Source organism: Corticium candelabrum, chromosome 22 (assembly GCF_963422355.1).
Source record: "Corticium candelabrum chromosome 22, ooCorCand1.1, whole genome shotgun sequence".
NCBI lineage: Eukaryota > Metazoa > Porifera > Homoscleromorpha > Homosclerophorida > Plakinidae > Corticium > Corticium candelabrum.
In genome coordinates this window covers 2860563-2877335 of record NC_085106.1, presented here as the reverse complement: position 1 = coordinate 2877335, position 16773 = coordinate 2860563, and the positions used below count along the sequence as shown (strand labels likewise).

Genomic DNA, 16773 nt, shown 5'->3' with positions numbered 1-16773 from the left:
TCAGCGATTAGACATAGCGCGTCGTTATAGCAATTAGCAAGCGTTGTGCCGTGATCCGCCCATCGGGCAGTTGCGGCGTTTGAAAATGGCGGCTTCTCCGGTATGCTCTGCCATTGGCAAACTGCAAATAGAAATCTACCATCGATCGGGTCGTTTCTCTTCGACAAACTCTAACCGAACGTCTTCTTGCAGGTCCTCGAACTACTGAGTAAAGATCCGAGTGCAACGCGCTGCTCTCCGGTGCCTGTCGACGGCCGTCATTCAAACGATGTGTTCGGCGGTCGGCGAAAATCGACCTCTCCGCTGCTCAATTTCGCTGATCTGCGACAAGTCGACGCTCAAGTTTTGTCAGCTCGAGGTAAAATTCGGTTCTGAACGCTACAGAATGACTTTTCGTGTACGATCGCCTGCTACCAAAATATCGCTCAAATGAAAGATAAGACATGCGAGGGTGGTTTCTTGCGGGTTTACTTGCATAAAATCATGGCATTATTCGCTCTGCATGGTGTGCTAACCTACTGCTATCCGTTTCGCCTTCACTGGTCGTGACGCTCATTGATTGCTGCTCATCAAGTATGGCTGTCCTGTTCAAAGATCGCGCCTGGGAGTCTAAACTCACGTGTCCACGTGATCAAGCCATTTCGGAGCGACACATATGTTGCGAGATCTCCGTCGCTGGATGAAACAGCCCAAGGAACAATTGTCGATGACGATAGCTCGTCGACAACGAGGAATGGACGTCGGAGGGGTCCATAGACGAGTAGCCCGGACGTAGCAGATGTCTTAGGGATTTCCCCGGGCATGAAATTAGTGAATGAGACTTGTAATATAATGTTATAGCTTTGTGGTCCCCTTTAGGTGTCGTTGCTCCGTCACCAGGCTTGATACGAGCGCCGGCCCATCAGCGTACTCTCGTACAAGGCTCAGTTGGTACGTCGCATTTCATCGCTCCGTTAGCGCCAAGTTTGGTCGTCTGCACGGCTCCACATTCACTCACCGGTTTGACTCATCACCCGCATGCCGGCTTTTTGACAGAACTAGCCATCATAGCGACCAGCTCGCACAGCCCATTGATGAAAATCATACCCGACGACATCTCAACTAGGCATGCGCTGCCGGAAGTAAATTCCGTTGTCACGGGCAACGAGGAGGAAAGAATTTCGCCAAACCAAGCGAGCAATGCACTAGTGAAGTCGATAAATCCTGATTTGACTTGGAGTTGCTTCCTCGCATCTTGTTGGATACAAAACTCTGAGGGAGTCTGGGTTGGGGTCGACGACATGCGAAGAGATATAACTGCTGCGCAATTTGATGTGGAGTGGGATGATCAACTGCGGTTGATTAGCTATACTACAGCTTTAGGAAACGACGATGTAATGTTGGCTACGTTCACTGTCGTTCAAGATAATCAACATCGAGTGACTGCATTAGTCCCACTCGATCACCCATTTATTGTAAAAGGAAAGGGATGGTGTTCGTTTAGCCCTCTGCAGACGGAACAAAATTACAAGCTAGAGCACTGTCAGTCACTAGAGCTACACGATGTATGTCTACCGTTTGAGTCTGACAACATGTTTCTTGCTAGTAGTGTCCAGGGGTAAGTTAAGTTCGAATTCATTTATGTTGTAATCGTTTGTCAAATCGTGAGTTATTGCTTTAGCCTTGGGCTTTCAGAGTTGGACTCGGATGCTGTTTTAGCCCTTAGCCTTATGGCTAGAGTAAGCTTTATTTGACACAGTATTCTGGACTGTTGTTCATGGAGTTTGTGTTCAGCAAAGAAATGAGTTGAATCTGTCAAGACACTCGTCATCTATAGTTTCTAGTTCTGCTAGCAAGAAACGTGGCTCGAAACGGAACCCAGACAGAGTGAAACGGCCAATGAATGCTTTTATGTTATTCGCGAAAAAGTATCGACCGGAAATAACCCAAGACAATCCTGGAAAAGACAACAGGTTGTTAGCTGTCTGTTAATCTGTGTTCATCGCTCTGTGTGTTTGTCTGTAATAACATGCTTCACTGGTTTAGAACAATAAGTGTTCTTTTGGGTGATAAATGGAAGGAGATGTCATGGGAGCAGAGAGAGGCATTCGTTGTTGAAGCAAGGTACCTTGCTGAGCAACATAAACGACTCAACCCGGACTGCTGGAAACGACGTAAAGTGAGTCAACTAATGGCCCCTTGTGTGTGAACCACTAAAACATGATTTCTATTCAGCTGCATGATTCTAGCAAAGCAAGGAGTCCTCACAAGAGCTGAGGGTTGTTTTCACTGTTATCATATGAGAAAAGTGTTTTATTAATTTTGTACATGTTGGATGGACTGAGCTATTTATGAGCTCGACCGACTTCAATAGAAGTTGTAGTGATGACAGTAGCTCCATGCTATATGCTGCTAAGATGATACAAAGTACCAGTATGTAGTGACAAGATACATGTAGTCAAGCGTTTACCATTACAGTTATGATAGGAGAATGTAAAGAATTATATGATTGGAATACTCTTGACTCGTGTTGCTAGTGTAATCAAGCTTCAAACTGTGAGTGTCACTCCGGCTACTATCTACTTGCATACAAATTCAAGCAAAATCACATAGAAATACACATCCATAATTAAAGTAGAAATCACAAAACAGATAAATGAAAGAAATGGCTTGCAAATTGATGGCTTGTAGAATTACAAACTGCTACTGTCCTCTGACACTGGTAAGTTGGGATTCTCCATAAATAATGAGATAGGAAATTTATGTCCTTCGTGTGAAAGGCATCGCTTGCAGGCAAAGTCGAAGAGCAATGGATTGAATTCATACAATTCGTCAAGACACGTTTTTTGCTCAGGGGTAATCAAATTGTATCTACTCAAAAGACAGTATGATAGTATTTACACAGGCAGTCAGCACGTATATATACACAAACTTCAGCAGCTTTTTTGTGTGAACAATCACGTTGATAGCAGGGACAGGATAGTCAGAGCCAAACACAAGACGGGAATGAATTTCCTAAGAAAGAAAGTATTGTGTTATTGCAAGTCAAGTCTATATCATTCAATGATGTATACATTCTGTCAAGTGATTTATGCAGTTGAACAGATAATAAATAACGCGCACGCATGCACAAACACACACACACACACACACACACACACACACACACACACACACACACACCACCACCACCACCACCACCACCACCACCAATAAACACATAGTCACACACATTCACATGGCCAAAAGTGTGTGGTACACACTGACAATAATCAATTCATTCTTTACAAGCAACTCACTTTCTCTGCCAGAAGCCTTGGAAGATACTTGACTCTGAGAAAACTAATTGTAGCTGAAATATCAGCAAACAAATTTTGTTGATACCTAACACAAACACCAAATCACAAGCTTGACATTGTTCCATGAAATCATGACACCTAGCTGCCACAGCAACTAACTTTGGATCATGCATGAGCCTGAGAAAAAGGTCAAAGTTCTCCGCCTTAATATGACCAGATGTGTCTGTTTCAAAATCAACAGAACTGCCCTATTGCAAGTTAAGTCAATTAAACACATCGAATGCAGTAATTGAACCATATGTAAATCCGTATGCTCACCTCTGTGGCACAGTGAGCTGCAATCACTTTCACACCTTTATTCAATGGCCTGACAAAATCATTCATGTTGTATTGTGCTGTCTAGAGAAATGAAACACGGTGCCACTTACTTTCGAAGAAAAAGAGGGTTTCCCAAAGAGTTATCCAGAAACCGTGATGACACAGAATGCTCATCACCCACATGTATCAGCAGATACTACAACACAGTACACAATGATACATATAATAATAATAATTATTATAATAATAATAATAATAATAATAATAATAATAATAATAATAATAATAGCGACAATGGCTACCACTCCATGGTTTGGGGGTTCAAACCCCAGTGACGACAGTAAATTGTGAAACTTGTCTGTCTTTCTTTCTCATGTTTCTTTAGCTTTATCCATGAGACTATGACTCGTTTCAGTCGTTGGGGAGTTTCTGTGGTCTGGCGAACGGTCCGTTGACGATGACGTCCAGTGCTTTCCTGGTGGTCGTTGATATCCACTAGGCGTGCTGTATCGAGTACGCGGTCACCGTAATGCCTGCAATCTATATCGAATTGGCTAGTCATTGATCGCCGTATGGACTACACGGAAACATGTACCCCGCTGGGCTCACCTGCCGGGTTGGTGGGTGCCCAGATGGGGGTAAAGACCCCACTTGCCTATTATGGAGGGGCATAACGACACATAAGAAGTCTTGGTTCGGACGACAAGTCGCAGAGCTTACACAGGAATGCATCCATCTCGGTTGAAGGTGGCTTCGAGCAAGCACCTGAAACAGATGCAAGACATTACCGTACATGTTGCAGTTCTCTTTGTGTGCGATCCTGGAGCGGGAAGCCTATGCACAGGCAGTATCGTCGTCTCACTGAGCAACCGCCTGTGGACATGAAAGAGACCTACGGATGGCTAAAGGCAGCGAATCTTCCTGCTGCAACTGAGGGACTGGTTGTTGCTGCTCAAGACCAAGCTCTTTGGACTCGGTACTATGAGCGCAAGATTCTACATCGTGATGTCAGTCCTACTTGCCGCATGTGCAGTGTAGGCCTGGAAACAGTCGACCACATTGTGGCAGGCTGTAGTGCTTTGGCACCGACGGACTACACTGATCGACACAATCACATGGCATCCATCATTCACTGGGACGTTTGTCGCCATTTTGGGGTTCCAGTGGAGAGCAGATGGTACCGGCATCATCCTGATAGGCTTGTGGAGACGGATGACATTACTATGATGTGGAATACCACCATCCCCACTGCCAAGAAGATCAAAGCCAATCGTCCAGACATCTGTCTCAAAAATAGGAAGACAAACACTTGTCTTCTTATTGATATCAGCTGTCCTGCTGATGGCAACATTGGCAAGAAACATGCTGAGAAGTTGGCGAAGTACAGCGACTTGCGAGTGGAGATAAGCCGCATGTGGCATTGTCGAACACTGGTGGTTCCGGTGGTCTTGGGAGCTTTGGGCACAGTGCACGCAGGTATTGCAAAGTGGCTGGACATTATTCCAGGTCATCAAAACCTGCAGCACTTACAGAAAACAGTGCTTCTGGGATCTACTCGGAGCCTTCGTAAAGTCATGTCTTCTTTCTAGACAGCCGTGATGGTCTAAGTACTTCTGAAGCAGGGTTTGCTTCCGGTACTTGTAATAGACTTTACAAACCAGACTGATCTGGTTGAGCACAACATAATAATAATAAAGATCAGTTGGATGGGTTGTTGCACACGGTTCGTACCTTCTCTGATGACATCCACATGGAGTTTGGTCTGGACAAATGTGCTGTTGCACACTTTGTCAACTGCAGGCTATATCTAGACACAACTCTGGAGTGACAGTAGGAAAAACAGACACCATCAACTGTCTGGAACCGGGTCAAGTCTACAAGTACTTGGGTGTAGATGAGAGTAATGGTATTCAGCACAGCATGATGCGGGAGAGACTCCATCGTGAGTACTTCCGCAGAGTGAAGGTGGTTCTCCGAACTGAGTTGTATGGTCGGAACAAGATTCTAGCCATCAATGGGTTTGCACTACCGATTCTCACTTACGGTTTTGGCGTCATTCATTGGGGGTGCACAGACCTGCAGCAGCTCAATCGATGGACCAGAAAGCTCCTCTCTATGCACGGTGTTCACCATCCTGCTGCAGACGTTGACCGACTGTACGCTCCTTGCAGTGATGGGGTAGGGGGTTACAACAGATTGAGTCGACATATCAATCTTGTATTGTGAGGCTGAACTGTTACCTTGCTGACAGTTCTGATCCTTTCATGCAGATGATACGGGAGTGTGACTCTGGAAAATCTTCACACTCGATCAAGCGCATGGCTTGTCGCTTTACTGCACAGCTGCGGAGGAGTCTTACTTCGGACGACAAGTCGCAGAACTTACACAGGAGTGCATCCATCTCCGTTGAAGGTGGCTTGGAGCAAGTGCCTAAAACAGATGCGAGACATTACCGTACGTGTTGCAGTTCTCTTCATGTGCGATCCTGGAGCGGGAAGCCTATGCACAGGCAGTATCATCGTCTCACTGAGCAACCGCCTGTGGATATGAAAGAGACCTATGGATGGTTAAAGGCAGTGAACCTTCCTGCTGCAACTGAGGGACTGGTTGTTGCTGCTCAAGACCAAGCTCTTCGGACTCGGTACTATGAGTGCAAGATTCTACATCGTAATGTCAGTCCTACTTGCCGCATGTGCAGTGTAGGCCTGGAAACAGTCGACCACATTGTGGCAGGCTGTAGTGCTTTGGCACCGATGGACTACACTGATCGATACAATCAGGTGGCTTCCATCATTCACTGGGATGTTTGTCGCCATTTTGGAGTTCCAGTGGAGAGCAGATGGTACCGGCATCATCCTGATAGGCTTGTGGAGACGGATGACAATACTATGATGTGGGACACCACCATCCCCACTGCCAGGAGGATCAAAGCCAATCGTCCAGACATCTGTCTCAGAAATAAGAAGACAAACACTTGTCTTCTTATTGATATCAGCTGTCCTGCTGATGGCAACATTGGCAAGAAACATGCTGAGAAGTTGGCGAAGTACAGCAACTTGCGAGTGGAGATAAGCCGCATGTGGCATTGTCAAACACTGGTGGTTCCGGTGGTCTTGGGAGCTTTGGGCACAGTGCACACAGGTTTTGCACGGTAGCTGGACATTATTCCAGGTCATCACAACCTGCAGCACTTACAGAAAACAGTGCCTCTGGGATCTAGTCGGATCCTTCGTAACGTCATGTCTTTTTTCTAGACAACCGTGATGGTGTAAGTACTTCTGAAGCAGGGTTTGCTTCCGGTACTTGTAATAGACTTTACAAACCAGACTGATTTGGTTGAGCACGACAATAACAACAAAAACCTCAAGCTTTATCCATGAGACTATGACTCGTTTCAGTCATTGGGGAGTTTCTGTGGTCTGGCAAACGATCCATTGACGATGACGTTCAGTGCTTTCCTGGTGGTCATTGATATCTACTAGGCATGCTGTCCCGATGTTCGCTGTCACCGTAATGCTTGCAATCTATATTGAATTGGCTAGTCATTGATCGCCGTGTGGACTACACAGAAACATGTACCCTGCTGGGCTCACCTACCGGGTTAGTGGGCGCCCAGATGGGGTAAAGACCCCACTTGCCCATCATGGAGGGACATAGAGAAACATGTAATACATTTCTATTAGTATTAAATATCCCATTTAATACTATTAAATCTCATTTAATACAACTTTATAACATGAATGTTTATAACCAAGACCTACGCACCATGTCCAACTCCTTTACTTTGTCATAGAATTGATCGTAACGAGGGTCGTCATCAGCTGGACGAATATTCATCGAGTTTGGCTACATCAAAACAACTATTTGCACAATGTCTACATGCACCAACTATTGCCTATACTAACTAGCCATTTAATGATCCGTATGCCTTGTTTTCGACAACGATCCAACTCTTCCAATGCATCAGGCCGAAACGGGTGCACCGAACATGTTGCAATGAATTCGTTAGGATACTTTCGAGACAATTCGTAGACATACTTATTTGGTACATACTAACAAACACAAAGCATACAATATAACATTCATACATGAATGAAAGATCAATACATAACATTTTCAACCAATCATTATTAGAATTGCCAAGCACATGCACAATTTCCAGACTAAGTAAAGTTAATAACATGTCCTCTTGATTTAAGAAGTATAAACTGATATTTAATAAAATTAATACTGCTGACTACGACAGACAGAAACAATGCACAGAATAGCCACTAGAAAATCAAGAAGTCAAACAGACATAGTCTTATAGTAGTTAGATTCATACTAAGGTTGTGTGTTCTTCATCTGGCTCGCCCTTTGCTGAATACACTTGATCAAATGCCAGAATACAGTTGCGTCCATGAAAAGACATACCCTATTACAAACAACTTTTTTATGTATTTAAACAAGCGGCACGCCAAAAAAGTGATCTACATCTTCTCTTTTTACAGGAGCGGAGTGCTTGACAAGTCTCATCAGTCGATCAACATACCGTTCATCAGCACTGTAAAGACACCTCAACCGTTAGTACACCTTAACAGCATCATGACGTCTTCTGCTCCCAAATTAGCAAAGACTAATTATACAGACAGGGCCTCTTACTTTTCCAAGTCTTGCACTCCAGCCGCAAACAGGAAGATCCATGTCTTCATATATTTCCAAGGATGATACCATTTCAACATCTGCATAATAAAAGAAGAGTTGACAAGGGTAGTTAGATAAACGACTAATATCAATAACTAAATGCAATTTCATTTTGTGTTTATTGTGTGTTTGGTATCTATTATGACTGCGACTAGTATGTATGCACTAAAATAGTCTTCGGGTACAGTAGACTAGATGTACTCCATCTATGTATGAAACAAAATACATACTACTGCATTTATTATTATTATTATTATTATTATTATTATTATTAACGTTTATTCACTATCACTATTTTCAATTAATTAATTAAATAATTAAGTCACGAGTAAACTTGCATTAATTATAAAATAGGCATTACTCAGCACTTGCACTTCTAACCACTGCATACCCTGGAATCTACTCTACATCCAGTCTTCGCTTCATCCTTTCCAATAATGTGCGTGTGGTAGTCCACAATACGACGCACATCCTACATGTACACAGTATGATGAGCGACGTGCAAGAAGTGGACTGTTACAAAACAGACTGCCATATTGCACTTACAATTCCTTCGAATATGTCTTGAAGCAAACGTTTCGTTGCTTCACTCAATCGTGGATGATACAGCTGCTTTTCATGGTCGTAGATGTCTTCAGGTTGGTAAGGAAACGATCCTCCCAACTAAATTTATTGAAAAGCTAAATTATTACTTAAGCCGGTTTATAGCTGGTATATGTTGAAATGACTGTAAAGAACCTTTCGAAATGGCGACAGAGATGAGAGAGAGGGGATCCAAGACATCCTAGATTATTACCAATGATTTGTTATACGGGATCTTTATGTAAATGCTTTACTAATTAATTTTATTATTAATTTAATCAACCATTTATAAATGGGAAAGAACCTACAAGCCAATTGAACTCCTATGTCTCAGAAGGTTTTTCCGTATCTGCTAGAGTCCTTAATTCAATGGACTTTTGCACAGAGAGCATGCAGATTCATTTGCAAGTGAGCCTCGGTGCAGTAATGACAATATTAGTATCATCACTGTTTAATATTAGTACATTCTAAGCAAAAACTACACGTAGTAATACGGTTAAGTCCTGTAAAACGACAGCAAGCTATAAAAATAATTTAAAAGATTTGTACATAATCCATTAAAATAAAAAATAACAGTTATTCAATACACAGTATACTGTTGCATATAACACTCAAACCATTCTCACAAAAATACTAAGTAAGACTGTCACTAGGAATGAACAACATTATGAGCCATCCAGTTCAACTGAGTACTCCAACTTAGACGTAAGCATAAGTCGATCTTCTCTTTGAAATACCGTTCTGCCTGTTTGGGTGATTTGTCCAATACAAGAACACTACGCAAATAGTCGATGTCCTGGATGCTCGCCAACTCTGGAATTCCAGTATGTTTCATCTAAAACAAACGATTGTCATACGAAACTGGGCAACGCAAAATGTGTTAAGTTTGGCAAATACCATAGTGAAAAGATTGATGAACAAATTTGATTTTCGTCTGATAATATTGTATGCTTTACAACATGTTTCCTCAAATTGTTGAAAGATTGGACTTCCCTAAAAATTTACATAAGATGTAAAGTAAGACAAAGAAATAGTTGCTAGCAACAGACAAGCAAGCAAGTGATGTGCACAAACCTGACACAAAATGTAGACAAACAGACAAACAAATAGAACGCCAAACAGACGAAAAAATGGAGAAACAAGCCAACAGGCATCCAGGCAGACAAACAAACAAACAACACAAACAACCAAATAATCCTTATTGTGGTACCTTTTTGCCCATAATGGTAACAAAGTCAGGTGTTAAAACAAATGGTGCTCGCTCTCGTTTGAAACCCTAAGGTCCAAATTAAACTTAAAATGCACACAGAGTACACACATCTTTAAGTGCAATAATTACCATGAATCTTTTAGTATTGCCTAGAAAATGACCAAAATCAATGTGAAACAGACACCCCGAATCAGTCAGCATAATGTTGTCATTGTGACGATCGCCTATGCCCTTCAATTCATTAATTCAAGTTGCATCAATTTTCTCAAACAGATAAATTGTTCTATTTGTCTCACCAAAACAAATGTAGCAACACAGTAGCCAGCACACGACAATACAAATCGTTCCACTGCATTTTCAAAATCTACATTTCTAATCAACAAACAATTAAAACTGTCTGTTTGAATCCAATTACATTACCAAGTACTAAATCAACCTCCGGTTTTTCTCCTTAAGCCAGTTGTACAAACAATCATCTTTGAGAGCTCCCAGTGAACCTCCATATTCTCTCTGAATCTACACAAACATACATTTTGTACTGTACTAATTGCTAACATATTTGATGTTTTTCCTGCTTGCCTTTGCCACAGTAGCAGCATGAGGCACAACTTCAATCATTCCCACTTCAAACCCTGTTGACATACAACCGTATGGAATCATGTTAAGGTGTAGACCTTCTTCTTGCCAAAGCTATATATCCCACGTACATAAGCAGATTATCATGATAGTTTTACTGCTGTGTCATACCTTGTCCATGATTCGCAGCATTTGTAGAGTTAGCATGTCTTGTCTCAAGTCATCTCCTACCTTAAAAATCATCCTGACAGGCTCTGAGTCTGCACACGTCGGATCAGCATTTCCAAACTCAAGCCACAATGGCGTCTTCTTAGAGTCCATGTATCGACAACGATGAACGTGCAACTTGCAAACATGTAACCTGCACACACACACACACACACACACACACACACACACACACACACACACACACACACACACCATTAGAATTTATGTTGCATATAATAATCTAATGTAATCGACTAACGTAGAATCAAATGCAGGGCAAAAAGCTTCAGGAAGGCGAAGCGCAGAGAGAGCACTTGTAAGATAAGCTGCTCGATCCTTTTTGTCCACAGCCTTCAGCTATTACAGTAATGAACAAATAACTATTCATCCATACATACACAACAAAGTTTGTGTCCAGACGTTTGATGCAATTTGTGCAAATGAATGAAAAGCCTCATGTTGCCTTTCCAGCTCAGCCTAAAGAAGAAGCCTGGCCTAAGCCACCAAAATAGAGATAACAAACTACCTACCAACATTAAGTTTCCACAACCTCGAAGAAATGCCTCAAGCAACAACCCAAATTTTTCCTGAAACTCTGGAGTATCTGTCTCTGAACGTAAAAACCTAGCATGATAGTCACATGACAGCAACTGTTCACAACTGGAATATAATTTACGTATTTGCTCAGAATAACCAGTAAAAGCAGTGACCAATTCGCTTGCTGTGAAGAGCTCTCCTCAACAAAAACCTGGCAAGATCACTATCATGATAAGGCTCAAATTTAAGTACCTAAAACAGTAATTGAATTGAGTAAACAAAGTGCAATTGGATTTACAGCATGGTTATCGTATGCTCACTTACTTGGACCAATTGAAGAAAGAAAAGTAGTAGCTCATCATTTGATAACTCTTCAAGTCTTTCTACTGCCAAACTTCGAACCTCACTGTCTGCGTACTGAGAGTTAAGCAACTGCAAAGCAACCTAAACAAACCACGTACTGTTCATTGTGTACGCGCGCGTGTTTGTGAGAGGGAGGGAGGGAGGGAGGGAGGGAGGGAGGGAGGGAGGGAGGGAGGGAGGGAGAGAGAGAGAGAGTTGTGAAAGCCAATAAGCAAACACCTCCAATGTGATCCCTTGTTCTTTCCACTTCTTAAGTATATTATGTACTTCAACAACTTGTTCCAGACTTCCCCAATCTACAGACTGCAGCAAGCGAGGCAAAGCCTGCAATGAATTAAGTTCACCACAATACATCAATAAACTCTGCAAACTTTAGAAAAACACAAATAGCATAGCTACCTCCTGTTTGGATATCAAATTCCACCGAAGTCTCCAAAGAAGCTCACGTTCATGTTTCTCCAACTGTATAATATAGAACATACTCGTCACTAAACCAAAGCTTAAAAGCGAAAGTATGAAATGCATGTCAATGCTGTTCTAATAAACAAATCAGTACAGCTCAACAAAAATGTTTTACTTAATACTTTGCTATACTGGTATGTCATGCTTACTTCCTCAATTTGATCAAATAAACAAAAGAAACACTGTATATAGTAAAATCTTTCTGACCTCCCTTAGTGGATCTGCCAATATAATATGATCGACTATAGACGAGAAGCGTGATTCTCCATATTTACTAACAGAAATATCAACATCCCTACAATTAAATAAACTAACAGAACTCAGGGTGGTACAAGCAATACACTACACTTGAAGGACTCACTCATCATTTCTTCCATCTGCAACACCCCAGCCCACATCTGAATTAGGATAAGCAACAGGATGAGCATACGAGTCCAGCTCTATGTGTAAAACAGCCTCTCCAGAAGAAGCTGCGGTTGCTCCAATTGGAGAGGCATACAGAAAACTTTGTGTCCCATCACTTGCTGACACCTCCCACAGTGGCATCTGCACTTTCCCAACTCTTAGTATTGATCTGTAGTTCATGATCTGCATGTTGACCCAGTGTAATAACACAATGTTTCCCCTACTACCATTTAGTACTTCTGCCCGAAGAGGAACACCATTAGCCATTGCAGACATAAGCAAATTCAATTCAGATTTCCGTCGTCTATGTTGTTCAGAATGTCGAACATACACATAGCAACATAATCGAGCAGCCTATAACACAACGCAGTAACAAGCATGTAAAGATTTGACTAATGCAGCAAACAAATGAGAAAATGCACTGTAGTATACCTTTGGTAAATCTCTTGTTTTTATGTCTAAAGTAAGTCTCTGTCCCCATCGAACACTTCTAGAGAATGGTACTTCATTGGTAGCAACCATTGGTGTTAACGGTTTACCACCATGAAACAAGCCAACTTCCACAAAAACACTCTTGTATGCCAAAGTCCTGTCCAGTCCATCAATGCCATCAATACGTACACTATAAGCAAATGTGTCCATTAGTGTAAGTGATGTGTCACAGTAAGATAACTTGATATACCGGAATTTGTTTTGTATGTCCCACATTGCCATAGCAAACATTTGCTTGCAATCCTTCGTCAATCCGGATAATTGTTTGTAAGATCCAACTAATCCAGTGTTGTCGTCAACTAGATCAGGATCTGGAACACCACTGGGCATGTCTGCTTCAGTGTCCAACACTGGAACAATTGCTAGTTGTATTGGGTGATGATTAGCAATGCACCTGAACCAAATATATTTATTGTTAATCTAATTAAACCTATGAGTATCGATTTAATCACCTATTAAATTCATACCTTCGAATGTATGTAAAATCAATAATGCGATCGGGACCAACAAGAAATATATTTCGACCACAAACTTTCAAAACGTAATTTGCCAAATTGCTAAATGCAAAACTCGATTGACTCAAATCAGCAGTCATCATCTCATCCCCAAACCTCTCTCTGGGCAAATTGACTCTCTCCTTCTTCAGTGGATCTCGAGGAAAGTACTCATTCAACACCTGAAATGGTGTATAGTCCTCTAAAACATATAAAATTCACGAGCAAGCCACACGTTCACTGAATGGTTATCACTTGGGACACTGGTGGTTGTAAACGTTGTGCCACTGTAGATTTTCACAATGATATGATTGCTACCTTGCAGCTTCAAGATGAGATGATATAACATAAGAAGTTGAATAGAGATACGCGTATTGAAATCAGATAGGACCTCTCACCTGGCTTTCTATATGCAATGGTACTTTCCCGAGTGTCAGTTCGGGTTCCATTGCATACCAGCTGGGGTCTCTACTGCTTACAGCACTCCTCCACACCCTGAACACAAACAAGCAAGCACATTAACACAGTTACACGATAAACAAAGACATGGCAGTTGTTAAGCTCATTTGCCCACCCAACAAATAGCTGTCTTGTTGTCTTAACTTCAGAGCAAAGTTGATAGAGACTGAAACCAACTAATTTGCCAATCTTCTTGTTCAACATCTTTTCCTGTTGTAAAATTGATGCAGATAAACATGAAAGCTAAAGCAGCTAGCAAACGTATAAAATGTGCTTCACATTCAAACCTGAACTGTTTCAATTCTCTTTGGCACAATGTTGAACTGACCTCTTGGTGCATTCTTTGCACGCCAGTAGCTGACAATCGACAAAGTCTGACTGCATTGCATTATTGTTGTCAAGAGAACAAAACCATATATTACACATACTACACAGAACAATCTCAAGCAAATACTGACTGAAACATATCATCAAGCAGACTCAACAAATATACTATAAAAATAAATAAAATTTTGTGATATTAATTCATAATTTAACATCAATAATTGGATACAATATTTGCTGTTTTTCAAACAGTTCATATGTATCGCAGTCCTTTTCGTATTTGATAGAATATGAGTCACTGTCTTCCAAACTTGGATCTTCATCAAAAATCCCGATGTCTCTAAACAGTCGAATTGCACTCACAACTTTAAACTGTGTTTGAAATTTAAACTTTACACCTAAATTTATTGTGTTCATTAATTACCTCATAATTGACCAAAGTTGTTCTTTGATTTGTGCAACTGTGCTGTCACCTAAGTTTTAAATTAAAATAGATCACATGGAAATCAATTTGTTACAAGGCATAACAATTTATACCAGAACAACTCATTGGCACTACAGTTCCATTTGGTAGAGTAAAGTTCACTTTAAAATCCTAAGAGAAAGACACAAAAAAATAGATTACTAGGTAGTATTCGCTATACAGAGGTTCCTACTATGTTCACATGATGATGATGGTAGAGTGAGTGGTTTAATTGTGATGAAGCTCAATTATAGTTTTGTATTAATTTAATTAAATTAAGTCAATCATTTAGAGAAAGACATATAATTATCAATTGCAGTATCACTCGGTGTGGATCTCTAAGAGTCCAACTCTTCCTGTTTCACAATTGGCAACTCCTTGGCAAACGTAATTAATTGACTCATGACCTGATCGAATACATAACACACCATTTCCGGTTGTATGGTTAGTCAACCAATGGCTAATACAGCTACATATGTTAGGTAATATATACAGTTTAGATTATGAAATTGCTATTATCTGTTGTAATATTTCTCATAGATAATTGCATTTCTTGTTCTCTTGCTTACCATCAGTAGAAAAAGGTCTTCTACATTATTTTGAAACGCCATAACCAGCATATGACAAGTGAAACCAGCTTCTGTGAAACACTCAAGCTCCTATCTGAGTATGTTACCAAATGACAAAATTATGCAATGTGTCTGCATTGTTATGCAACTGAACGTGCAGACATTGCAAATCTAGATTGACAGACATATACAATTTGATAAAGAGTTGACTACACATGTCGCCAGACAAGCCAGACTAGACATAGAACTACAAAAAATTAGCAACATCATAACAACATTAAATAAAGCACATATTATACAAACATTACTTAATCACAGATTTATAGCAAACGTCTCATTGATGTAGGTTTTGCAAAGATAAGTATACATGTTGGAAGACAATGCATGATTATTGGGTTTTTTGTTCTATTCTTGTGTGATTACAGGAAACTGTAATATATATACCAGGTAGATCATTAGAGCAAGCGGATACTGATTACCCTAATTAAGTAATGCAACTGTCACTTTCAGCTACCAAAGGTGCAACAGCAGTATCAACTATCAACTCCAAATCGTTAATTAATTAATTAATAATCTTACACGGATTTTGCTGAAGACCGCTGGTGATCTGCTAATCGCCCGTAGACTTGATCCTGGCACATAACCCTTAGTACGGACCAATCTCTGACCAGCTGACTATATATAGGAAATGACTCGTCAATTAATTTATAGTCTTAGAAAAATTGATTCAAACCAATCTAGCTTTCCATGCAATAGGTCTAGTTGAAAGCCGAGAGTTTGACGTCACTTCTACAGAAAACACTCATGCAGTCATTGCATCATTGTGCAAGCGTGTAGTAGACAGAGATAATTCATATGGCTTGGTTGCACGCGTGCACAGACCTTGAGACACGATAACTTTTCTTCTCCCTGCAATCCTCTTGTTGCGAAGCTGCACTGTGTTTGTGAAGCCAGTAGATGTAGTGTCGCGATCGTCCGGCCGTAACTCTTCTTCTAAAATCAACCGCCGCGGTGTAGGAGAACCTACTTCGTACAGTACAGTGGACTACATTAGTCTACTAGACGCAATACAAGAGAAATGATCTCTTTGTTTTTGTTACCTTCGATGTTAGTGGATACCTCATCTTGTCCAATTTCAGTTGCATTTGACGTGCATGAGCCAGACATTTTGTAGATAAAGAGTTGCTCTTCTATGGCTGTCCTTTAGCGTCTGTCAAGAGAAGGAGTGAAGCAACAGAAACGTAAGTACAAATGCTAAACACGACGACTTCCTCTAGGATCCTAGCCAGCGCATGTTTATCGTAGTCTGAAGTGTCTGGGACAGCAAGGCGTGTCATAGTGTACTTAG

General features: G+C 41.1%; 3 protein-coding genes across 3 annotated transcripts; 1 reads left to right on the top strand and 2 right to left on the bottom strand.

Annotated features, from left to right (window-relative positions):
• The first annotated feature begins 21 nt into the window (after positions 1-21).
• On the top strand, positions 22-2360 carry LOC134196972 (HMG box-containing protein 1-like). The gene is made up of 7 exons (XM_062666198.1): positions 22-100; positions 193-358; positions 859-1597; positions 1661-1718; positions 1774-1952; positions 2026-2158; positions 2215-2360. The coding sequence occupies exons 1-7, from the start codon at positions 86-88 to the stop codon at positions 2254-2256; spliced, it is 1332 nt and encodes a 443-aa protein (XP_062522182.1). The 5' UTR covers positions 22-85; the 3' UTR covers positions 2257-2360.
• A 302-nt stretch (positions 2361-2662) lies between these two features.
• LOC134196973 (uncharacterized) lies at positions 2663-9066 on the bottom strand. Its single transcript, XM_062666199.1, has 14 exons — positions 9018-9066; positions 8826-8942; positions 8671-8751; positions 8238-8317; positions 8070-8139; positions 7921-8010; positions 7502-7648; positions 7362-7442; positions 3707-3792; positions 3597-3645; positions 3438-3526; positions 3279-3363; positions 2912-2994; positions 2663-2850 (listed from the first exon to the last, which is right to left on the bottom strand). The coding sequence occupies exons 1-14, from the start codon at positions 9060-9062 to the stop codon at positions 2673-2675; spliced, it is 1281 nt and encodes a 426-aa protein (XP_062522183.1). The 5' UTR covers positions 9063-9066; the 3' UTR covers positions 2663-2672.
• A 242-nt stretch (positions 9067-9308) lies between these two features.
• LOC134197706 (phosphatidylinositol 4,5-bisphosphate 3-kinase catalytic subunit gamma isoform-like) lies at positions 9309-16702 on the bottom strand. The gene is made up of 32 exons (XM_062667053.1): positions 16526-16702; positions 16308-16451; positions 16159-16214; positions 16005-16100; positions 14931-14988; positions 14818-14866; positions 14623-14733; positions 14357-14447; positions 14185-14279; positions 14009-14105; positions 13866-13935; positions 13728-13812; positions 13584-13673; positions 13307-13510; positions 13057-13246; positions 12581-12978; positions 12427-12514; positions 12157-12219; positions 11977-12081; positions 11719-11838; positions 11552-11646; positions 11388-11481; positions 11278-11334; positions 11117-11214; positions 10819-11008; positions 10651-10761; positions 10508-10587; positions 10368-10443; positions 10201-10302; positions 10072-10137; positions 9759-9854; positions 9309-9696 (listed from the first exon to the last, which is right to left on the bottom strand). The coding sequence occupies exons 1-32, from the start codon at positions 16590-16592 to the stop codon at positions 9511-9513; spliced, it is 3528 nt and encodes a 1175-aa protein (XP_062523037.1). The 5' UTR covers positions 16593-16702; the 3' UTR covers positions 9309-9510.
• Between the last annotated feature and the right edge of the window lie 71 nt (positions 16703-16773).